Raw genomic sequence first — 23699 nt, 5'->3', positions numbered from 1 at the left:
GACGGGGGCTACCACAGGGGAGACATGACCTCTGGGGGGTGGGAGGGAAGGAGGGTGGGCAGCCCCCCCCCGGGCCATTTAGTGCTTTCCAGAGTCACATCTCCATTAGCTTCTAATTCCATCAAACCACGGTGGTTTCAGTGCAAAATGGAAACTGGAGGAGGTGGGGATCAGGGGGGCATAGTACCAGCAGGGAGCAGATCAGCTTCTCAGGCCCTGTATCCTGATTGGGGAGGGCGGTGGGGAATTCGCTCGCTTGCTGTGAGCATCTTGTGATGGGGTGGGTGGGAGGCCACGTACCCATGTACCCCCCCCTCCCCATGCCATGCTGCACCCCCAATGGAGGGTAAAACCAGGGGGAGGGGCAGGGGGTGCCCCCAGCCAGCCCCTCCCCAGCTCATGATGGGCAGTTTCCCCAGGTTCCTTCTGAAAACTTTATCTGGGAGGAGGAAGACCGAGACAGACAGACACGGGGAGGGGAGAGACAGGAGGGGAGGGGTGTTACTTGAAGCCCTTGTGCACCCTGAAATCCCGCATGGCCTGGCTGACCTGCCAAAGCAGCCCTCATCATCCCTGCCCATCAGTGCATCCCCCCAACCTAACACCCAAAAGGTGTCACAGGCCAAGAGACTACCCCCTCCCCTGCTCCCCCCAGCCTGGCAAACATATCCCCAGGGAGGGCTGTACCCACTAGGAGCCCTTGGGGGCTTTTGCACTAAGCCAGGAGGGAGTATGTGGTGGGGTTCACAGGCTACCTAATTGCCCCTCCCCGCCAACACTCTGCATGGGGCTAACCCCTGCCCCCCCCACACACCTGGGACTAACCCTCACCTGGCTGCTGGCTGCTGCTGCCTCTGAGGGGAGCCGCTCTCTGTCCTGGTGTGGTCTGTGAGCCCTGGGAACTGTAGGGTGGGGTCAGAGGTAGATGGGGAGGCCCCTTCTGTGCTGTAGAAAGAAGAGGGGAGAAATTCAGCTGGAGGGGTGGGGGCAAGCATGGCTTCTCCTCCAGCCACACAAGCTCCCTGCCCCTACCAACAGAATCCATTCCACAGCACCACCCTAAACGGAGATGCTAGGAGGGAGCCAGGCACAGCTGGTGAACTCTGAGACAGGTGGGGCACGTGGAGCATCACACTGTATCATCCAGTTGCAAGTCTTACCCCCCGCCTCCCCCAAGCTCCACACCCCACAGGTCCCCCCACTCCCCAGCTGCAAACCCCTACTCCCGGCCAGAGTGCCGGGCTGGCTGCAAACCTTCCCATTCCCTCAGCCCCCAGCCAGGTTCCCCTCCTACCCCACAACCCCCCAGCCACCCGCAAGCCCCACTTACCTCACAGGCTCCAGCAGGAAAGTGAGCCTGAGCCAAGCCTTGGGTGACTGAATGCATCAGGCCCTGCCCTTTCCCCTCCCCCTCCAGCAGGGTTGGGGGTTTCCTGTGGTTTCCTAGGTAACTGCTTTTTCCCCCGGGGCTGTGTCAGTACAGGCGTGCTGCTACCCACTTAAAGAAGTGGTTATTGCCATCCATTCAAACTGTTCAGGTGTTTCTACTGCTCATGTGTCACTTGGGCAGTAGTGAAATCACCCCAAGGTGCTTACTGCACACACTCAACTTTTTGTTGTGTATGCGTACTGAACAAGCATAACAATTGATTAATGTTACTAGGAGACATAGGCTAGAACAAATTATTACTACTTCTGTTTACATTGTTAATTCAACTGACGCTGTTTTGGATACTTCTAATTAACAATACTGTTATTTTTAAAAATATATTTAGCTGATAGTTTGTGCGTGTCATTTTGAAACTGGTGTTGAACTGAGTGCCCCGTTAACCAGCTGCCACTGGAAGAGGCAAAGCTAAAGACGTCCCCCTCCCCTTGAAGACCTCCCTCCAAGGTAGGGAGGCAGCCAGGGAGGCAGAGCTTCCTCACCCCCACTTCTATTTAGCCAAACCTTAAGGGACACTCATCTGGAGAAGGGTGGGGCCAGGAATGGCTCCTCCCCTTGGCTAAACCCCACCCCTAGAGCACCTACTAATGTAAAGGAGACAACTGAGAAGGGACGTGGCCAAGGGTAGGTAGTCCCTTCCACTGCACCTACAAGTCCCGCACCCTGCACCCTTCTTACTCCATACTAGCTGGCCCTGGGTGGGCGGGCTGACCCCCGGTGGGGGGGCTGGCCTGGGTTTCCAGCTCGCTGTTCAGCGCTTGTGGGGGTGAACCCGTGCGAGGGGACTCCTGGAGATCTGGGGCAGAGAAGTGGCAGTTAAGCAGCATGGAACCCACCAGCCACCCTGAGCTCACCCAGCCTAATATCCCCCTCACCATTCCCACAGGCCTGGCTGGCCTGCCACCCCCGCCCTCCCATGTGCTCCAGAGTTGAATCCCCTCTTAGCTGCATGGGATTTGGGATTGGGTGGGACACTTTCGGCACCACCCCCCCCATAGGGTCTCTCACTCCCCAGGGGTACTCACCTCCTGCTGAAGGTACATTGCTTTGTGTCGAGGTTTCCTGAGCATGGGAGCCCGGGAGGGCGTTGGGGTGTGAGAGGCTGGGGGAAGAGGATGAGAAACAGGCCCGTGAAAAATGGAGGAAGAGACCCCATCCCAAATATGTCCCTGACTGACTGTGTAGCTTCCCTGATCATATCCCACTCCACCCCCTCCAGAATCACTATGATTGAGCCCCCAACAGCCCCTAATTCCACAGTCCTGTATCTTGGCTCTCTCCCAATCCTGTGACTGGCCCCATATACATAGCACTCCCAAACCTCCCTCCCTACCCATATTCCCCCAGGATCCAGCCCCACGGCCCAGCCCCAGATACCATGCCCTACAATCCATTACTATCAAGTGCCCCCTGGTAGCAGAAAAAGGCAGGCCCTTTCCTTGTGCATGCAAAGCTGTCTGCAGGCCTCACCTGGTTTGCCGTGAAGGGGAGTCTGCAAATGCAGCCCAGCCTCTTCCTGGCGAGGGACAGGAGGCATTCGAGTCAGGTGTGTCCCACACAGCAGCACCGGTGTCCACCCCACCAGCAAGGGCCACGGCAGATGTGTCTGCAGGCACAAGACTGGCAGTCCAGCATGGTCCTGGGGAGGAACAGGGCAGGCATAGAGAGGTCAGATTCCCCCCATGCTCTACCATGTATGACACTGGCTTGCCCAGCACAATTTGCATAAACACTGCATATGCAATGAATTATTTGCATACATTGAGTTCCCTCCTCACCTCTCTCTGCCCAGGGCTCCCCAGTACCACCCCTGCCTCTCCATGTGATGCTGCTCTAGCCAGCTCTCTATGGCTGCAATGGGGTTTGGGACCTACTCTATGGGACAGTCTCTATGGTTCTGGCCCTCCCAGGGAGGCACCACTCTAACCAGCATTTTATGATCTTGTGGTGGTTTGCAAGTGAGTCTCTATGGTTCCAACCCCTCACTTGACTGCGGGGGGGGGGCGGGGGGAAACGATGACGACGGTCCTTATCCTAACTGTACAGTTCAAAATCACAGACTCTGTCCAGTCCCAGCTCCAGGGAAAGAGGGGGACATTTAACCCCCCACCAGCCCCATGTGCTGGACAAAACTCAGCCCTACAGGGGTCTTACCCTCAGCCCCCTTCTCCTGAACAGAGTTGCTGTTGATGTCGTCTTTGCTGCCACCACTCCCTCCTCCCCCCCCACCCGTGTCTTCCTCTTCGCCCTCCTCCTCCTCTGAGTCCCGGCTGTCTTCGCTGTCTGTGCTCCCGCAGCTCCTACACAAGGCAAAACAGGAGCCCTGGATTAGAGTACCGGCCCATCTACCCTGGTACCTACCCTGGTATCCTGTCCCTTCCAAGGATCAGGTGCAAGAGCCTACCCAGCCCAGTACCCTCCCCAACACCAACAACCTGAGTCAGAGTCCATCCCTGACAGCAAACCGTAACAGCTCCTTCGAAGGAGGGTGTCAAGCCCCCACTCTGTCCCCAAACTGGGAGAACCAGGCATCCTGGCTCCTACTCCCCGTAGATCTAACTCACCAGACCCCACTCCCCTCCCAGAGCTGAAGACAGAGCCCAAGCATCCTGGCTCCCAGCACCCTCTGCTCTGACCTAGCACAATGCAGTCCTCCCAGCGGCAGGAGAGAACTTGGGCATCCTGGCTCTTAGTACCCCCTGGATCTACACCACCAGATCCCACCCCGCTGCCAGAGTTAAGATAAAACCCAGGCGCCCTAGGTCCCAACCGCCCCAACTCCAATATACCAGACCTCACTCCACTCCCAGTGGTCTGAGAGAAACGAGGTGTACTGGCTCCCTTAAAGCCCAGGGTGAGCTGGGGTTCCCACAGCCAGAGCTGGTACCTGGGTCGTGCTAAATGTGTGGTGCCGCCAGGGAAGTCCAGACCCTTCTGGTGCCAGCCATCCTCCCCATCCAAACCTTCCTCCTCATCATCATCATCAAACTGCTGGATGCGTTCTTTATAGCAGATCTCAAACAGGTTGGAGTTGGGCTGTGGGGGGTAGAGCACAGTGTGGGTCAGAGGGGCTTGGGGGAGGGGGCAGGAGGAAGTAGGAAGCTGCATGTGTGGGGGGAGGGGGTCAGGCTGGAGATCTGGGGTCTTCATCCCCAGTGGGGGCAGCGGGGGCTTCATGCTCCCATGGGTAACAGGTAGCAAGGGGTCTGTGGGGTACCAGAGGATGCCAGCACTGGGCCATGGGGGAGGGAAAGGGACACTCACGCTCTCATCATCAGCATTCAGCGAGAAGGTGATATTGGCTGTCTTGTCGAAGGGGGCACTGGAACAGAGGGGCTGGTATGAGACAGGCATGGACTAGCCTGGAGCATCCTGGTCCCCTACTCTACCACTCTGGACTCCCCCTCCCAAGGTTGGAATAAAACCCAGGTGTCCTTGCTCCCAATCCTCCTGCATGATTCAGTCTAAGCCACCACACCCCACAAAGAGCTGGGATAGAACTCAGGTATCCTGCTTCCTTGAGGTAGCCCTGGCCATAACACAGTCCTCATAAGACCCCAGTAGTGTGGTCCAGAACCAGAGAGAGCTTTGGAGGAGAGGGAAGTTCTGTGGGAGAGGGAGACGTGGCTGGGATGTTTGACAGAACAGAGAAAGACTGTGAGATAGAACCCAAATGTCCTGGGTCCCTCGGCATGCATAGGTCAACCTGGGGATGTGGCAGAGGGTGGCTGGGAGTGCTGTGACCAGTATAGCCCAGAGTCAGGTCATCTTACAAGGGGCTGTGGGAAGGTTAACTATGTAAGGCCTGGAGGGAGTCCCCACTTTCTCCAGGATTGGGGGAGTGGAGGTGAGGTGGGGAAGGGAATGGTCAGACTAATTCAGCCTGTGCCCAGGTGACGGGTTGGGGGAGAGGGGGGCCTCTTAGGACTGTTACCTCTTGAGCTGGCGGAAGTGAGCACTGGAAGGCAGAGAGAGAAAGAGAGAGACAGAAGCAGAGACAATCAAACCGAGGGGGTTGAGGAGATCCTCATACCCCCACAACTGGAGGGGGGGGCCTGAGGAGACGACAGTTTGCAGGCTGGAAGTACCAGCCCTGGATGGATGGATCTCAGGGTGGGGTGTGTGGTGGGGGTGGGTTGTGCCATGTGGGCAAAGCTGGGTTAGAGACAGAGATGGGCAAAGCCCCCAGGAAAGTGATGCTGTTAAGTCAGGGAGTCCCTCCCTGAATTGGCCATAGCAGAGGGAGCATCACTCCAAATTATCTGGCACAGAAGAGTTAGCAGGCAGAATGAGCAGAGATACAGAAACCCATCCAAATACCCAGGCAGGTCCCAAGTACTGTGAGAACCACAGCACAGCTGGGAGAAAACCCAGGCCTCCTGAATCCAATCCACCAGACCTCACTCCACGCTTAAAAGCTGGAAGAGAACCCAGGAGTCCTGGCTCCCAGCCCCCCTGGTCTGACTTACTAGGATTCCACTCCTCTCCCACAGCTGGGAGAGAACTCAGGCATCTGGGTTCCTAGCCCTGCCCTTCCTAACAAAGATCAGACATAGAGGAAGCAGCGCCACCCAGTGGCCAACTGCACCCTCATGGTTGGGCTGGGCAGTACTCACTTGACACTCTCCTCCTGCTCCCCAAACTCCTCATCATTGAAGCCGAAGTGGTCTATGAAGGCTGAGGTCATCTGCTGCATCTGGTAATCAACAAAGGCCTGGGGGGGGAGGGAGGGACAAGGAGGACAGAGAACAGATTTGGCAGGAGCTGGGCACAGATCCCAGCAGGCTCAGCACAGGGACCCTTTGCACAGTGCTAAGATGCAGCCACCTCTGGAGTGGGCCATACTGGTACCCCTTGCCCTGCATTGAGATGCAGCTGCCTCTAGGATGGATCATAGCAAAGGGGATGGGGGCACTTTATACAAGGACCCCTTGCCCTGCACTGAAATGCTACCACATCTGGGGTCAGATACATTAGGGGCTATTTATTGAGACCCCTCACACAGGGCTGAGACGCAGTTGTCTCTGGGAAAGAAAATACTGAGGGTTCTTCTGTGTTGGAGGGTATTTATATGGGAATTTAAATGCAGCTACCTCTTGGGTGGAGCACGCTGGGAGCTATTCATACAAGACCCTACCCTCAGCACGGAGCTGCAGCTGCTTCTGGTGTGGAGCTGGTTATAGAAAGCATCTATAATCAATCCTGCATCTCCATGAGCATGGGGGCTGGCCCACACTCACCTGCTGCAGTACAGCCTCCTGGGGGAAGCTGAACTCCTTCAGGTCTCCGTCATCATCATCACTGGAAGAGTGGAGGTTGTGCGTGTTCACCTGAAGAGGGACAGAGGCAGATAGGCCAGGCTGGGGTCACAGCCTGGAATGAACATCACATCCAGCCCTCACTCCCCACACTGCGTCACCCAGTTTAGTGGGGCTCTACAGTGCCACCTGGGGGTATCCCCTGCTACAGGGTTCAGGGCCAGTGCCAAGGCAGGGCTGGAAAGGAAGAAGGGTGCTGGGGCAAAAGGTGTGGAGGGGGAGATGAGGGGGGAAGTCTGGGGTCAGATGTGGCATGAAGAGTTGGGGGAGGGCACTGAGAGCGAGCAAGCCAGCCAGGGTGTACCGGACTGGATGGGGCCTTGATGGGATAGGTGAGAGTGTGGAAGGGCATACAGGGCTGGCTGTGAGGAATGTGTGTGTGTTGGGTTGCACTGTCGTGGGGGAGCGTATTGCGCTGGCTGGGGAGTGCGAGTAACACAGGGAGATGTACTGGACTGGCTGAAACCTTGGCGGGTGGAGGGATGGGGTGGTATGTGAAGGAGTATGTAAGGGTGTAGTGGGGATGGCTGGCTGGGCCCAAGTTGCAGGGGAGAAGGGGGTGGAGTACTGGGCTGGCTGAGATGTGGGATCTGACCCAGGGAGGGGGCAGAACCCCAGACTAGACATGCCTGCATGTGTTAGGAGCAGATGGACACAGGTCCAGAATGCTCTTAGTGAGGGCTCCAGCCCCATGCCTAGCAGGCCAGGCAAGGCCCCAGGGTAAAACCACTGCCATGCTGGTGCCACAGTGAGCAGGGAAGGGTACATCCTAGTTCCCTGCCTCTCCCAGCTGCCCTGTTCACCACCCACTCTCAAGGGGCAGGATGGGAGTGGTGGGTACTCACTAGATCCACCATGTTCTTCTTGTTGGTTTCTGCCAGAGGCCCAGAGATGAACTTCTCCCACTGCTCCTGCAGCTCTTCAGGCAGGTCTGGGGGCAGATGGGTAGGGGAGGGGAGGATCAGAAAAGTCACCCCTCCCCAGCAGAGTCCCTGCCCGAGCCTCGCCCCTCGGTGGGGGGCGACAGAGAATAGCCTTAGTGCATGGTGCCCACCACCCCCTAGTTCTACCGAATTGTAGTGCTAGGTTATAGGCCAAGATGAAGGCTCAGGACAAGCGTAGTGGCTTCTTAACCTGGCAGGGGAAATACCATGTATCCATGTCCAAGAAGGCAGTTTTCCTAAACCACACCCTGGGAGAACTGCTCTTCTGGTGTGATTCGCTACCCACAGACGTGCAATGGCTTTAAGCCCAGTTTATGGAATTAGGAGTCTCCTCCTTTGCTTGCTCCGATGGCCTTATGTCTAAGGGCAAGCAAAACTCGGGGGCATCCAAACCCCAAACCTCCAGGCTTGGGCTTGCAAGTAGGATGCCCACCAAAGGTTTTGGAAACATCTGAAGCCCCAGGGACAGGTGGAGGATGTTTGCCAGTAGCTGGCAGCTTAGCTCTGTCCTTCTCCCTGTGCCCAGCGTGACCCACACCGTCCCCCACCTGCACGTACCCTTCAGCAACTGCCCCACATGGGCAACATGGGGGCCCTTCTCAGCACTCTGTGCCAAGGCATTGGCGATCCGGGTGAGGTGCCCCATGTAGCCCTTGCGCCTCCCGCCAGCCAACCTGCAAGAGACCCAGGCAGGAGAAGAGGGTCACTGCAGCTCCACCCCAGAGGCAGCTGCATCTCAGCCATGGCCCCTGTACACCTAACATGCCCCCACGCCAGAGGTGGCTACATCCTACCCCAGAAGCAGCTGCATCTCAGTACCAGGTACTGGGTTGCACTACATCCAGCCCTCACTGCTCCACCCGAGGCAGCTGCATCTCAGTCCTGGCCCAACTGTCACAGACCCTGCCCTGTGGGAAGGAAGGGGACGCAGGCCAGTCTGGGGGAGTGGGGAGTAGGAGGCATGAGCCAACCCTGAACTGGCCCTGTGGAAGGGAAGGGAGGGAGAAGGGGCATGGACAACAGCAGTATTAATTGCCACTGCTCCCCCCCTGCACCCATTTCCTGACCTGTGGGCTAGACACCATGACTCCATGGGCCAGCCAGAGGTTGAGCACCTTGGTCTGTCTATACCTAGCCTTCACTGTGCTCCTCCCAAGAGACAGGTGCATCCCAGCCCTAGGCAGGCTGTACTGCAGAGGGCTAGGTGGATGCTCTCTCTGGTGTTCCCAGGCACTGTTTCAGTGGCGGAGCCTCATACCCTGGGCTGGGGAGAGCAGGGCACAACCTGCCCTGGCAGGGGCCCCACACACACTCCCACTTACTGAGCCTGCTCGTTCTCTTCCCAGGCAGACAGCACTCTCTGAACCAGGCGGCACTTCTGGAGCAGCTACGGAGGAAAGGGGAGTAGGTCAAAATGGGGGTCTTGGCAGTGTGTGGGGGAAAACCCCAGGGTTGTGGGGGACTTGAAATAGGTTACAGTACAGGGCCAGAGATTGGGAGACAAAGACTCCTGGGTTCTATCCCAATTCTGGGAGGATGGGGGTTCTGGTGAGGTAGAGAAGTGGAGGTTGGAAGCCAGAATGTCTGGGTTGTACCGCAGCTGTGGGAGGGGGTGGGAATTAATGGGTAGAGCACGGGGCTGGGAAACAGAACACCAGGGTTCTACACCAGCAACACAGGAGTGGGGGAGCCAGAATTCCTCAGTTGTATCCCAGGTCTGGGAAGGTAGTGGGGTGTGGCGAGTTAAAGCACAGGGGCTGGGAGCCAGGATGCCTGGGTTCTAGCCCAGGTCTAGGAGGGGAGTGGGGTCTGGTGAGTGACAGCCAGGATGCTGGGTTCTTATTCCAGGTGCAGGAGGGGAGTGGGAAAGCTGGGATCCAGGATGCCTGGGTTCTAGCCCAGCCCTGGGAGGGAAACAGAGTCTGGTGGCTTACAGTAGTGGGAGCTGGGAGCTCAGATGCCTGGGCTCTCTGGAAGGGGAGCTAGGACTACTGGGTTCAGGGTCTCAGTGCTGTGGTTCCCAATCCCACTCACGTGCGTGATGACAGGACTGTCTGGGACAGGCTGAGAGCTGTCCTCCAGGGTGGACCCAGGGCCAGCCCGGAGCATGGTGCTCAGGCAGGCCTCTACCTGAGCATGCAGGAAGTTGTTGTAGCTGTACTCGAAATACAGATCCTGGGAACGCAGAGAAAGACAGTGCTCAGGGCATGGCCAGCAGGTGGCACCACAGGAGAGCTGGTGATCAAGGGCAGGGATGAGGCTGCGTCTGGGGTGGAGTACACTGGAGGCCATTCAGACACCAGCTTGCTTTGGGACAGGAAGTGCAACTGGCCATAGAAAGCCTCCTGCTCCTGGAATCAGAGCCTAGGCCTTGCCTTCCCCATCAGGGCTTGGGGCAAAGTCCCCTGCTCATCTGAGGAGAGACTAAAGAGGTCTAATTCAGTTTAGAAAAGGGACATGGGAAAGGTTTACAAAATACTAAACTGTGAAAAGAAAGTAGCGTATTTACTCAAATCCAAGACAAGGTTTCTGTCCCCATTCAGTGTGGCAGAAAAAAAATCTCTTATATTAAGATTCAAGTATGGGCCAGACAAGCAGCTGTGGCTACGGACAGGGCCAGGGTGGCTCATGCAGTAGACAGGGGGTGCACAGGAAAGTGTGGAGAAGGGGTACGTGGAGCTGCTGCCGCTCTGACTCTGCTCTGGACTGAATATAAAGCTGCTGCTAGTGCCTGGCTTCGCCAGGTGGCTCCATGCCCCTAGAGGAGACAGAGCAAGAGCAGCTGCAAAGGTAAGGGAGGAGGGGGGCAGGCACTAAGGGCAAGGGGGAGGACAAGGGGCATGTGGCAGGCTGCCTGACCCCAACCCACTGCCTACCCTGCCACTACTTTTCCTGTCACACTGGTGGGCGGGATGAATTTAAGAGGATCCTCCAATAATTAGATTTTAGACATGGAAAAAAATAAATATAATAACTGTGGGGTCATCTTAAAATCGAGGTCATCTTAGAATCAGGTATATATGGTAGCTAGGAATTTATTATTTACTGTCTCTCACAAGAAAAGAAACTAGCAAGTACGAAGTCTAAAACTAATAAAGGGAAGTTTTTTCATGCCACACAACATTCAAGCGTGAAACTTGTTGCTAACAGGCGGTGTGGAAGCTGACAGCTTAGCTGGATTTAAAAAAAGGAAAAAGGATTAGATGTATTTTCTTGGAGGAAAGGGGCATCAGTAGCTATTGAGCCTGGGAGTTAGGGGCACCGCCTCTGACCCAGACTTTTGTAGACCTTAAATGCTGGAGGCTGCAAGTGAGAGAGGAACTATGGGGAAAAAAACCCTGCTTAGATCCTGTTCACCCACCTTTCAGCATCTGTTCCCTGCTGCTGTGAGACAGGACATTGGGCATGACAGACCACTCAGAGCAGTAGGTGAGAAATCAGGGGCAGTCCAGACACTGAGACTGAAAGGGGTAGGAAGATGAGGGGAGATGGGGCTGGAGGACTGGGCTGGCTGGGCCCTGGATTGGCTTCCCTGTTGTCCCCTGCGTGGTGACAGCTCCTGCTCCCTTCCCCCACTCACCAGCATGGTGTCCAGGGCGCCCAGCCCCAGCAGCTCGTCCTGCAGCCCTGCGTCACCGGTGGCCAGGGCGCTGGCCAGCAGCTTCACCACGTGCAGCCGTGTGTTGCCCAGCGGCAGGTCCAGAAGCCCCCACGTCATCCTCAAGGACTTGCGCTGCACCGCGTGGCAGGGTTAGTGCCCCCGTGCAGAACCCCAGAGCCTGAACCGGTAGCCACACTCCCCTACATCTTTCTCTAGCCCCCTAGAGCTGGGATACAGTCCAAATGCCTGGGATCCCCAGCCAACCCTCCCTGCTCTTACCAAGATCCTGATCCTTCCTAGAACTTGGATAGGACCCAGGCAACCTGGCTCTCAATCACCCCGACTCCAAATCACTACACCTCACTCCCCACCCAGAGCTAGGGTTAGAACCCAGGATTCCTGGCTCCTAGTCTGACACCCCTCCCCAGTCCTCTCCTAGAGCTGGGAGAGAACCTAGGAGTCCCAGCTCCTTGGTTTCCCAAGCTCCAACATGCTACACCAGTGCTCTCTGACTTTTTACCCCCACTCAGGCCAGATGGACAGTGCTATCTGTCTGTGGACTAGATCTGGTCAGAGGGCCTGATCCAGCACTTTGGGCAGTGAGGAAGGACCCAATCTGACTGTGGAGTGGGTAGAAGGGTGCGGGTGGGGAGGCAGTCAGGGACTAGTCTACTTCAACTGGTACTGCAGGGGAGGGAGGGAAGTGGGCATGGCCTGGCTCCCACCTGGTTGCTTGGGAGCTTGGTGGCATGGGAGGGGTGGCCATGCCACTTGCCACTGCACTCACACCTTCTGATTACCCAACCTGGACTGGATGCCATGGCTCTTTAGGCCAGAGGCTGAACACCCCTGTACTAGACCATGATCTCCTCCCAGAGCTGGGATAGAACCCAGGCATCCTGGCTCCCAGCATCTCATGTCTAACTCAACAGTCCCGGTCCCTCTGTCAGCTGGGCAAAACCCTGGTGTCTGACCCTGTTACCTTGGGGGGCTCGAGCAGGAGCTGGTGGAAGTCCGGGAGGCGCTGCCTGAGTGCTAGCAGGGTGCCCAGGCTGACCTGGCGCTGAGGCACATCCAAGCTGCCAGGGCCCATCTCCAGCTGCCCATCGAGGTTACAGTAGAAGCCACCCAGCCCTCCCGGCTCGGCCCTGTGGGGAGCATGGGGTGAGCAGCAGGACAGGGGGCTGGGAGCGGGGCCTGGATCCCTGCCCCACACCCACCTGCCCTCACCTGGGTCTGCGTGGCTCCAGCAGCGTGAGGAGAACCTGGATCCCGCTGACCAAGACTGACTCGCTGTGCTCCCCCGTGAACATGTTACTCAGCAACTGCTCGATTGTCTCCTGCCTGCATGGGAGACCAGGGTTAGAGCAAAGCCACCTACATCTTGGCGCCAGGAGAGGGCCCTGTATAAACACCGCCACCCACATTCCACTCCAGAGCCAGCTGCATCATGGCACAGAGCAAGGAGCCCTGTATAACCAACCCCTCAACACACCCCACCCCAGAGGCAGTGGCATCTCAGCACCAGGAGAGAGGGCCCTGTATAAAAACCATCTACCTTCCACCCATGGTCTGTGTCAGAGTCAGCTACATCTTGGTGCCAGGAGAGAGGGCCCTGTATAAATATCCCACACCCATGCTACACCTCAGAGCCAGCTGCAGTGCAGCACAGGGCAAGGGGCCCTGTATAACCAGCCCCCATTACATCCCACCCCAGAGCCAGCTGCATCACAGGACAGGGCAACAACCCGTGTATAACCAGCTCCACAACCAATGTAGCTCCTTTAACATTAACCCTGGACACAGAGGTATCCCCTACATTCTCCACAGCTATCAGATAAAGCTCAGAGTTCAATAACAGTTTTTTCTCTTATCTCTTGACCCTTGGCTGGTCCTGGGGTCTGGTATGTTGAGAGGAGGAAGAGAGGGCTGGGTGCTAGGACATCTGGGTTTCCTTCTAGCTCTGGGAGGGGAGGGGGAGTCTGATAGGTTAAGACTGGTGGCAGGGAGGCTGCTGAGTACCAGGACACCAGTGTGCCCTCTCAGCTCTGGGAGGGGACTTGGGGTCTGATGGGTTAGAGAAGTGGGAGATAGGTGCTAGTATGCCTGGGTTCTCCCCCTGCTTTTCCATGTTATCTGCATGAAGACTGTGTACCTCAGTTTCTCCTTTTCGTTGGAGCTGATAGTAAGGAGATGCCTCAGCCCTAGGCTCTCCTCCCAACCCATGAAGCCCTGCTGCTACTCCCCTTGACTCCTGCCCCACAGCCTCTTTTCCCCAGCAGCCCTGGTGGGGCCCTGTACTCACTTCTCCAGCGTGGCCAGCAGCTGGTCAGGCTCGGGGCTATCCGGGATGTGGATCATCTGCTCCCGGCTCAGGCGGATGATGTCACACAGGGACTGGGCTGCATTAGAATGTTGCTGGGGATGGGGGCAAGGGGGAAGGACATTACTGCAATGGCAACAGAAAGGAAAGGGCAGGACCCCAAAAGCATCCGAAGTCATGCCTCATCCTTGGCACCCTCAGGCACTGGGGCAGGGTACCAAGGAACCCCAAGATCTGGAAACAACACCCCCAGGGAGGGGGGAGGGGAAGGGGAGCTAGTGGGATACCTGGGTTCTATCCCAGCTCTCTATGGGGAGCAGGGACTGGTGTGTTAAAGTGGGGGCAGAAGCCAGTTATCTGGTGACTCAAGCAGGAGAAGCCTCCCTGGGGGCACATGTTCAGGTTGGCAGAGATCATGGAGTTTTCCCTATGCTGCTCCTGCCCTGCTGATCAGCCCAGCTTGAACCCAGTCCCCTACATGTCAGACAGGTGCACCCAGCCCTATCACCTGCCCCAGGGCAAGACCCTCTCCTTGCTCCTCACATTGTCGTCCTTTGAGGGGTGGATCATCTCGATGAGACGCTGCACAATCTTCTCCTCATTCAGCCACTGTACAAAGGACCCCGAGAAAGAGTGTAACGATGCCCCTCACTCCTGACCTGCAGTCCCTTGACCCCCCCAGCCCTGCCAGTGCCCCTCACTCCTGCCCCAGTCCCCTGCCCCACCCCCCAGCCCTGCTGGTACCCCTCACTGCCCCCTAGCACTGCAAACCCCCACAGCCAGGCCTAGCTGTAGGGTGGAGGCTGGGGGGTAGTCAGCTGGTGACCAGACTCCTGGCATCACTGAAGCTCCAGCTCACATGACCCAGATCAATTGGGTGCCCAGAAACTTGTGCCTGCATGTGGGCTGGGGGGGAGCTGGGGTAGGCAGGGTAGGGGCTGGGGCACCCCCAGGGGAGAGGGAAAGGTGGGGCCATTACAGTGAAGACATCCTGGCGGAGCTGGGGCTGCTCCACACAGGTTAGCAGGCGCAGCAGCAGGTCCATGATGGCCGATGTGCCAATGTGGCGAAGCAGCAGGCTCACAAAGTCCTCCTTCTTGCGCAGGAATGCCACAATCTGTGGATAACAGAAATCCAGGGCAGGGGCTCCTTGGTCACTGACATCCCTCACTTCCAACCTGCAGCCCCCTGGCCCAAGGCGCGCTGGTGTCCCCAACTCCCAACCTGAAGCCCCCTGCCCTGAACTCTGCAAAGGCATTCTGGCTGGCATCATGAGCTGCCCTGTGAGGACACAGGCTCCTTACCCCTTTGCTTCCCAAAGGGAATGCCAGGCTGCCTTCCCTTGACATCCACCCCCTGATGCGGCTATCAATTTCCCTCCCAAGACCAGATGGCTCCAACTGGATTGAGAAGGGCTCGTTGGGGGCCAGGACCCTGCCATAGACCCAGCTGGCCTGGCATCTCAGCTGTCTGGAGGCCCCAGCCACCAGCAGCCAGGGAAGGCACCAGCCCCTGCTCAACTCAGCCCAATACCACAGCAAGACTGGGGGATGGGGTGGGGAGGCTTGAGAGTCCTGTTAGGACTCTACCCCCTCAGATGATGTACCTGGTCAGTCTTGCGGTTGATAAGAATGCCCATAACCTTGCTGAAAAAACTGGCGAGCAGGGGGTTGAGGGTGCTGGCGCTCTGCAGGAACCCATAGAGCCGCCGCAGCAGGGTCTCGTCCTCGCCCAGAGCATCATTGATTTGGGTCACGTCCGACGTCAAGATCTCACATGACACGCTGGGGTACCTGCCAAGGGCAGCCCGGTGAGGGACAGAACCCAGGTATCTGGGCCCCTAGCAACCTCTGCACCCTTGCTCTAACCCAACAGACCATGCTTTGACACTCTAGAGCCTGGGCAGAACCCAGGTGTCCTGGCTCCCAGACAGCCTTCTCTAACCCATCAGGCACTGCTCCCCTCCCCCCAGGACTCAGAAGAGAACCCAGGTGCCCTGACTCCAAATCCCTGACCATTTATCCTTCCCAAAGCCACTCACAGAAGCAAAGAGGGGCAGGGGTTATACAGGATCCCCCTGCTTGGTATCCCTGTCTCCCACCTCTGTCAATGCCCCTCATTCCTGCCCCACAGACCCCTCTCATCCTGCTGGTATCCCTCACTCCCACTCCATCCAGCCCTGTTGGTGCCTCTCGCTCCCCACCCACATCCTCCTGCCCCCAACCTCAGCCTTGACAGTGCCCCTCACTCCCATCCTGCAGTCCCCTGCCCTGACCCAGCCCTGCTGGTGCCCCTCACTCTTGTTCTGCAGCCCTCTACCCCTGCAGCTCACTTGTACCGCAGGCGCTCATCCAGGTGGGCAGGGGGCTCTTGGGTGACGCAGGTGACCAGTGCCTCCATGTGCTGGGGCTGCACCAGGAAGTCAACCAGCTTGCGGTTGACCACCTTGCACTCCTGCAGCACATCGTCCTCATCCAGCAGCTCGGCCAGCGTCACATTGTCTCGCTCTAGCAGTGTCTCAATATGCGAGCTTGTGTGCAGGTCAAACTTCCAGAACATCCTGCCCTACAAAGACATGGTAGGAAGAGGGCAGGGGTGAGTGGGGTTGCTTCGGATGGGAAAGGGCTAACACCCTCCCCAACTCTTATTTAGCAAGGACTCCAGGCCAGGCCAGGTGATATTTAAAACTCCCCCTACCAGAGGCACCAATATCTATGCCATATGCAGATCCCACTTCCCTAGCTGCGACAGGAAAAGCTCCCCTCCCATGCCAGCATCACCCTCCATGCCAGGAGAGGACCCTGTGCACAGCCACAGGGATCACTCGTTAATTTTGATCCAGACTCTGATGCACTGGGACAGTACTCACTGCTAGGGACAGTGCCCCTAAAGCAAAGCTACCCTGCGCCATACCAAGGACAGCCCCTGGCCTGGCTCTTAGCATACACTGTACCTCCCCCACCCAAATCATTGCTACCCCAGACAGGTACCCTTCGTCGCCTTTTCCCCAGCCCTGCTTGGCCCTAGCATGGAGTGGGGTCCCAAACCTCAGCTCTTGGTTGATGTCAAGGCACACACAGGACACCTGCCTTGACTGCTAGACAGACAAGGGATCCCCCTTCAGGCACCCCTTGCATGGCTCCAAGATGCAGCTGCTTCTAAGGTGGTGCAGGGTAAGGCTGGTTATAAAGGATCCCTCTGCTTGGTACCAAGATGTAGCCACTTCTGGGGTGGGGCACATCGGGGGCTCTATACACCACACTGTGCTCAGCGTCCTCAAGATGTGGCAGAGACTGGGTACAGGGAGCTAGGAATCTTGGGTTCCCTCCCAGCTCTGGGAAGTGAAGCATCTGTTATGTTAGCACAAGGAGGACCTCAGAGCCAGGAATCCTGGGTTCTCTCCCAGCCTTAAGACAGGTAAGAAGGTTGGAGCAGCTTAGGGACTAGAAGTCAGGACTCCTGGGTTCTCCAGGAGGGAAGGTGGTTGGGTGTGGTGGGTTATAGCAGCGGGGGCTGAGAGCCAGGACTCCTGGCTTTTCTCTCAGCTCTGCCATTGAGGTCTTACAGAGCATGAGTTGGTATCTGCTTAGCTTCCACAGCTTCTGTGACTGCTCAGTTTCCCTTACGTTTCAGGGAAGGGGTTGACACCAGCCCCCTCCCTGGCCCATCTAAGCCCTACCATGGCCCACCATGACTCTTCTGGGAGCCAACTTTCAATGTCAGGCCCTTACCTGTACCTAAAAAGCTTCTGAGCTATACAGCATAGAGAAGGGAGAGGCAACTCTACCAAGGGGGTGAAGCAGAAAAAGAACCCCGGTGTCCAGGCACCTGATCCCAGGCCCATCTGTAGCTGGCAGGGTTCCCACCTCTGTCATCACTGTAGGGCTCCTGTTCTGGTACTGCAAATACCAGGGGGTAGGAATCCCATGTTTAGCTCTGATTCAGGTCTGGGGCTCTGACGGCACCTGGAAGTACCTCCCAAGGCAGAGGCAGGAGCTCCAGCTCAGGGTTATGCAGCAGGTCAGTAGGTGGGTGACTCAACAGGATTTAAAGGGCTGGGTTCCTCTGGGCTGGCAGAAATTGGGTGCAGGAGGGTGAGCAGAAAGAGCTGCCTATTTCTGCTAGGCCTGCCTTGGGCTCCTTGCCCCCACCCCCATTGCCCTGGACAGGGAAGGGAGTAGGGGTTAGGGCCTCTGCTCAGGCAGTCTAGAGCCAGACAAGGGTTGATGGGGGCGGGGGGTTCCTACACTGCTGGAACAGCTGGGGCACCTCCAGTGTGACAAAGTATTGGGGCCAGTACTCCATGGAAGGTAAAAGCCCCTGGCCCAGCCCAACCTCTGACTTGGGGCCAGTGCCCCCTTTTCTTCAACCTCAGCTGCTCCCTATTCTCTATCCAGGCACCAGCACCCATACTGGGGCTGGGACGCTGACTGGCAGGCTGCCCTACCTGGACAAGACCCAGGACTAAGAGGCAGGAGAGGGAGTGAGGGTAGGCACAGGGCTCCTATCCAGGGCATGGGGTGTCCCCAAGACCCACAGGCTCTGGGTTGTTCTATGCTGCTGGTTCCATGCCTGTATTGTCCATGTTCAGCTTCAAGGAGGGACTGGGACCTGTTGGCTCATGCCCAGAGAAGGGAGAGCTTATGGCAGCACAGGGATGGGTGGGATCAACAACTCCCTGATCCAGAACCTGGTGGAACCATCACACTCGCACAGAGCAGGGCCCGATCCCTCCAGCAGGGACAAACTGTACATATCAGTGAGATGGGGGCCTCTCAGTAAGCACTGGCTGGAAACTAGTGCTCAACTATATTACCACTCCCCGCCCCCGCCCCCCTCCCCCCCAAAGCCTTGGATAACCCAAGCTGAGCCTAGCAACACTGTCCCAGCATGGGGCATGCCAGGATGCTGCCAGCATAAAGGCAGGGGTGGGGGGACAGTTGGGCCCAGGAATGGGGAGATCTGGAGGGGATCCAATCCTCACAGCCTCTACAGAAGGGCCTGGCTGTGTAGGTCTGGTAAGGAGCTCCGTGGCTGTCACTAGAAAGCTCTTGGCTGTGATGCCAGACTGAGGGCTCTGTCATCCCCCACAGAGCCACCCCACAGGTGATCACAGGAGATTCGGAACAGCTGGCTGTGGCTGCCAGCTCCCAGGCTCCAGCCCCAATGCTGTTGAGGCAACAGGTGGGGCAAAAGGGAGCCCCCCTGAGCCAGAGACCTGAGGGTGTCAGTGCAGGAGACTGTCCCATCACCAGGTTGGCTCCTGCATCTTGAGGACAGCTGTGCTACTGTGAACTGGGTGTTCAGGGAACCCGGGGTCAACCTCACTAGGGCAGATGTGCAGGGACATGTCACCTGCCCCCCTAGCCAAGGCCAGGGCTTGGGCCAGGACCAGGTACCACGGAAGAAAGACTGGGGAGGAATGGGCAAGGGAGGTGGATGACTTGGGAAAGCAGGGGGCTACTCAGCTCTGAGATGGGAGTGGGGGGAAGGGAGAACCTGCCCCTGGGTGTCACACAGGTCCCACCTATGTCCTGAAGCCCCACCTACAGCCCCCAAATCATATCACCCCCTGCTGTACCACACAGGCCCTGGCCATGCCTCCCACAAGCAGAGATCCTCCCTCCCCCAGCAAATTGGAACCTTCCTATCCAGACACATAGTACCCAGCCCCAGACCCAAGACTGGATCCACCCCCCACTCACAGCCCCTTCCAACTGTTGTTCCAGGCCCATCCTCCACATGGGAAGGGGCCCAGGCCTGGCAGGTGCTAGGGATCAAACCCAGCCAGCAGGGAGCTGTTCAGGAGCAGACAGCTGCAGAGAATGAGGTCAGAGCAGGGCCAAACCTGGGCACAAGGAAACCAGGCCTCATGGAGGGTACAAGAACCCAGCCCCATTGACACTTAGTGCCATGAGGAAGGTCCTGGTACACAGGCTCCAAACAGATGTCCAGGCAGACATTGGGGCCTCCTCACCCTGTGATACCACACCAACCCCCCTCTCCCCCAACCTCGCTCTCCCTGGGGCTGCACATAACTCCCCAGACTGAGACTGGGGTCCCCATAGACCACATCCAACCCCCCCAAGAGCTCAGGGGCTCTCCAGCCTGGCACTCCACAGAGATACAGAGGGCTCCACCCTGCCAAGGCATCACACAGACCCGTCCTCTCCCCAGTCAAGACTAGGGACCCCATCCTATGAGATTCTAGAGAACCCCCCTCCCCAGTTCAGATCTGGAACCACTACATCAGGGTCCTGTACACAGCACCCCCACAGGCTGCAATGGGGACCTCCATCCTGCCAGGGAGCCTCCTAGGGTCATGGCCCCCCACTTCATAGTGATGCCTTCCCAAACTAGAGCCCCCTCACACCAGGCAAAACATAGACCTCCCCCCAGAGTGCCCCCAGGCTGAGGTACCAGACTTCCCTCCCCACAGAGACGACCCCACAACATCAGGTACTGCCCATGACCCCAATCACCCCTGCTCTCTACCCTGTAGTGCCTGACAGACAATGGCCAGAAAGGGGAGGAAACCCAGGTGTCTGGATGCCCCATCCTGGGTCCCGCCACTGGACCCACCAGTTAGCAAGAGCTCAGGAAAGCCTGCTGAAAGTCTGAGACATCCGTCAGCTGACGGGAAACTGCTGTGGTACTTCAGTGCCCAGATGCCAAGGCTGAGGGGGATCTGCTAGGGTTTGTTTCACTGCACAGGGCAGGCCGAGCAGGTGCTGGGAACCCACAGATGCACACCCCAGGGAGATCACACCCTTCACAACACAGACATGCCCCAGACACCACAGTCCCCCCCCACAGACAACAGGCTCCTTGTGTGCCACACCCAGCTCCGACCCAACCTCTAGCCTGCTGGGCACTACCCAGAATATACAACCGGAGCTGGTGCCTGGCTTAAACTGAGACAGCCCAGAAGGGGTCCAGACTCCCACAGCTGGATCAGGCCATGGCCCCGAGGCAGGTCCAGATCTCAGATCCTGCAATCCCCAGGCTTCTGCAGGGTAATCATAAGGAGTGTCATGCAGGTGCCGAGTAATGCCAGAGTCCTGAGCCCAGTATGAGCACATGAAGCCTTACCCCTTCTGTAGTCAGGCTCCAGCAAGTCATGCCTGGAGACAGCTCCTCTCAGCTGCGAGGAGGGGGAAGGCAGGGCAGCAAAAATGTTCCCTAGCCCCCTGTCAAGTCTCAGCTGCTGGCTGAGCAGGCCCCCAGCCTCCCATCTCCCCCCGCTCCCCACCCCCCTGCACCCAGGCAGGCAGTGCTGTGAGCTGAGCAGAGAACGGAAGCAACAGGAAATGGGTTTGCAAAGACAGTTGAGCAGCAGTTTTACAGAGAGCTGAGGAGAGGGCAGGGCCTTCTCCTCTCTCTCAGATCTCTGAGCTGCCCCTGGAACATGAGGGCAACCATCTGCCCCTGCCTTAACACTCTGAGGTAGGCAATGTACTTTAGCAGGTGTCTAATTCAGGTGGGTCTTACAGCCCCTGAAGAATGGGGGAGCTCTGGGCAGCTCAATGACTCCCACCCCCCTCCCCACATACAATCCCTGACCAGACTGGGTCGATAGTAGTACCCACTTTGATACCAGGCCAGGCAGGTTGTCTCCAGGCAGTACATGGCACAGCCAGGGCCCCTCAGTCCCAGCACAGTCCCCACCCAACACAGCCAGCTGAGTCCAGCACCCCTAGTAACCTCTCTTTCTTGCTCACTGGAGGCCCTGCAGAGGCTCACTGGAGGCATGGAAGCCTTCCCCTCTGCACTTCCTGTGCAGCAGATCCATCCCCATCAGTACAGCTGCTGGACCAGAAAGGAGACTTCTTGTCCAAAGAGGAAAACTGAGGCAGAGAGAGAATTCTCTAACTTCTTCCACCCAGGGGTTGCCATGCAAGTCAGCAGCAGGATCTGACCTTGAGACTCCTAGGCTGTACCATTAGACCTCCCCTTGTGCCCCATCCCCTCCCTTGATCAGGGTCAGCACTCCCCAGGCAGGGAAGGCTCCTGGCTCATTCCTCACTCCCTAGCTAAGGGCTGGGGACAACTCACTATACACCCAATGGGTCAGTACCCTGTTCCAGCCCCCTCCCAGACAGGACACTTCTCCATCACCTGGAGTAGTGTCCTGCAAAACCTCCCCAAGCCCACAATGTGCCCAGCAGCATAACAGTCACAGGCTTTACCAGGCTCAACTGGCTGGTAGCACCATGAGAGAGGAACAGGAAAAGCCAAACCATCTGCCAATGCTGCCTCACTTCTGGAGGGGCTGGCTGGGTCCTGCCTACCCCTCTGGACACTGTCCTGCTGGGCACAGGCAGCCCGGGGGTACAGATGCCAGGAGCTGACTGCTGGTCACAGTCACTGCTGCCCCTCCCCCCCAAGCCTCTCACCAACAGAGCCCAACACCTGCTCTCACACACACCAAGCCCTGCCTGCTCCCCCAGGGGCCCTTCCTTTCTGGTGAAGAAGTATGATAGTGCTGGCACCCCCCTGTCAGAGGCTGAGAAACTGAGGCATGCTACGGAGATCTGCCCCTCCAAATAAAACAAAGGCAACAGCAGAGAACCCCTACCTCCCCCCATTTTACCCCACTCTAAGCCACTAACCCCAGTTCCCTTCCAGGCCCAAGCATCCTGGCTGCCAGCCCCCAACTGCTCTAACCCACCAGGCCCTGCTTTCTCCCAGGACTAGGATAGTGCCCAGGTACCCTGGCTCCCAACCTGCCCCTAGGAGGGCAGCTCTCCAAGGGGTGGCAGGACCCAGGCAGCCCCTTCCAGCAGGTGGACAAGGATGGTCAGACAGGATACTCTGCCCTGCTTTCTCTACCAATGCTCCCAGACAGCAAAGGTGGCTCCAGACCCCTACTCTAACCTGCCTTTGCCCTTGCTGGATCAATTAGCAGAGCCCTTGATCCCTGAAACCTAAACGCCTTTCACCCCATAACATGACCAGTCCCCCCCAGCCCTCTCCCAACAAAGCCAACTTCCAGCTGGGGGGCAGGGGCTAATCCTGGGGCTGCACCCCCTATGAAGCTGCCTCCCAGGTAAGGGGGGTCTAGGGCCTAGCTCTGCCCTAGGCCTACCTTCAGTGAAATGCACCCCCTCCCCCTAGAGCGGAGCAAGACCCAGCCTATGCCCCAAGGCTGACCCCCGCAACCCTCAGCCAAAGAGGAGGGCCTGCTCCATGTACCCTAAAGCAGTCCCCAGTGCACCCCCCCCCCACAAGCAGAGGCAGGGGCTAAGCCATGCCCCGCCCCCCTCAGGAGCGGCAGCAGCCCACAGGGGAAGACAGCTGGGGATAGGGGTATGCGGACCCCCCCGGAGCGAAAGCACCCCTTCATGGGTGGGGGTGCATGCGGGTCTCCCAGGCTAGACCCCCGAGTGGGAGCCCAGCCCAGGCCCCTCGGGCAGGGGGGGTAACATGGCGGCGACCGAGAGCGGAAGCTTACCGGGCCCCCCTGGGTCTCCTGGCTCCGCCGCGATCCCACAATGCCCTGCGCCCGGAGCCAGCGGCCGCTCTGCCTCCTTGCCAACCCCCTGCCCCCGGGGCAGCGCGCATGCGCCGGCCAACAGCTTCTCTCACTCGGGGAGGACCCCGGTCGTAGGCGGAAGAATGCGCATGCGGCGCCAAGGTGGCCCCACCTCCACGCGCGCATGCGCACCTACTTCTCCGGCCCATATCTAAGAGCCGCGCATGTGTAAACTTTCCCGCCCCCCCCCCCTTCCGGGCCGGTAGTACCTACTAGGCGTGCGCGGGTTCTACTCCTCCCGCCCAAACAAGCTACGCATGCGCAGATGGTCTTGTATGTGGCCTCTGGGAAGCATGCACCTTTTTACCAGGCACGTGCGTACTCAGGCTCTGGTCCCAGTGCCCTTCGTTGAGCACTAGCCAATCACGGACCCGTCCACCTCTGAGCCGGGTCTCCGGCACTGCACATGCCTACTTATGTCCCACAGCCAGCCCCGCATGCGCATGCGCGATAGCCGCTGCTTGCTCTTTAAAGAATTTGTGAAATTCGAAATCCATACTCCAAAATATCATCGTGGAAATCTAACGGCCT

At 57.9% G+C, this 23699-nt stretch overlaps 1 protein-coding gene across 3 annotated transcripts; it reads right to left on the bottom strand.

The window, feature by feature from the left end:
- Positions 1-260: 260 nt before the first annotated feature.
- PPP6R1 (protein phosphatase 6 regulatory subunit 1) lies at positions 261-23244 on the bottom strand. Of its 3 annotated transcripts, none has more exons than XR_016442614.1 (23): positions 23088-23244; positions 15966-16198; positions 15240-15426; positions 14613-14750; positions 14177-14242; positions 13616-13728; positions 12541-12654; positions 12293-12458; positions 11290-11442; positions 9744-9884; positions 9032-9096; positions 8268-8383; positions 7611-7696; positions 6688-6777; positions 6064-6161; positions 4712-4769; positions 4335-4483; positions 3602-3747; positions 2918-3086; positions 2473-2549; positions 1331-2243; positions 832-945; positions 261-439 (listed from the first exon to the last, which is right to left on the bottom strand). XR_016442614.1 is itself a non-coding variant. In XM_090049365.1 (23 exons), exons 2-23 carry the CDS (start codon positions 16190-16192, stop codon positions 436-438), a joined length of 2595 nt encoding a protein of 864 aa, XP_089905491.1. In that variant the 5' UTR covers positions 16193-16198; positions 23088-23244; the 3' UTR covers positions 261-435. The 3 variants fall into 3 exon arrangements, 1 of the variants encoding a protein (XP_089905491.1); XM_090049365.1 differs by having other exon boundaries at positions 2126-2243; XR_016442615.1 differs by lacking the exons at positions 261-439; positions 832-945; positions 1331-2243; positions 3602-3747.
- Positions 23245-23699: the final 455 nt, after the last annotated feature.

Source organism: Crocodylus siamensis, chromosome 5 (assembly GCF_052110815.1).
Source record: "Crocodylus siamensis isolate JL-2025a chromosome 5, ASM5211081v1, whole genome shotgun sequence".
Taxonomy (NCBI): Eukaryota; Metazoa; Chordata; order Crocodylia; family Crocodylidae; genus Crocodylus; species Crocodylus siamensis.
The sequence above is the reverse complement of the archived record's forward strand: the minus strand, read 5'-3'. Positions and strand labels throughout refer to the sequence as shown.

Excerpts from the sequence above, each read along its gene's own strand:
- PPP6R1 (XM_090049365.1), bottom strand. The coding sequence starts at position 16,192 with ATGTTCTGGAAGTTTGACCTGCACACAAGCTCGCATATTGAGACACTG. Across the intron at positions 9,885-11,289 it reads GCGCCCTGGACACCATGCTG|GATCTGTATTTCGAGTACAG; the intron begins GTGAGTGGGGGA and ends CTGCGTTCCCAG. Across the intron at positions 6,162-6,687 it reads AGGAGGCTGTACTGCAGCAG|GCCTTTGTTGATTACCAGAT; the intron begins GTGAGTGTGGGC and ends CTCCCCCCCCAG.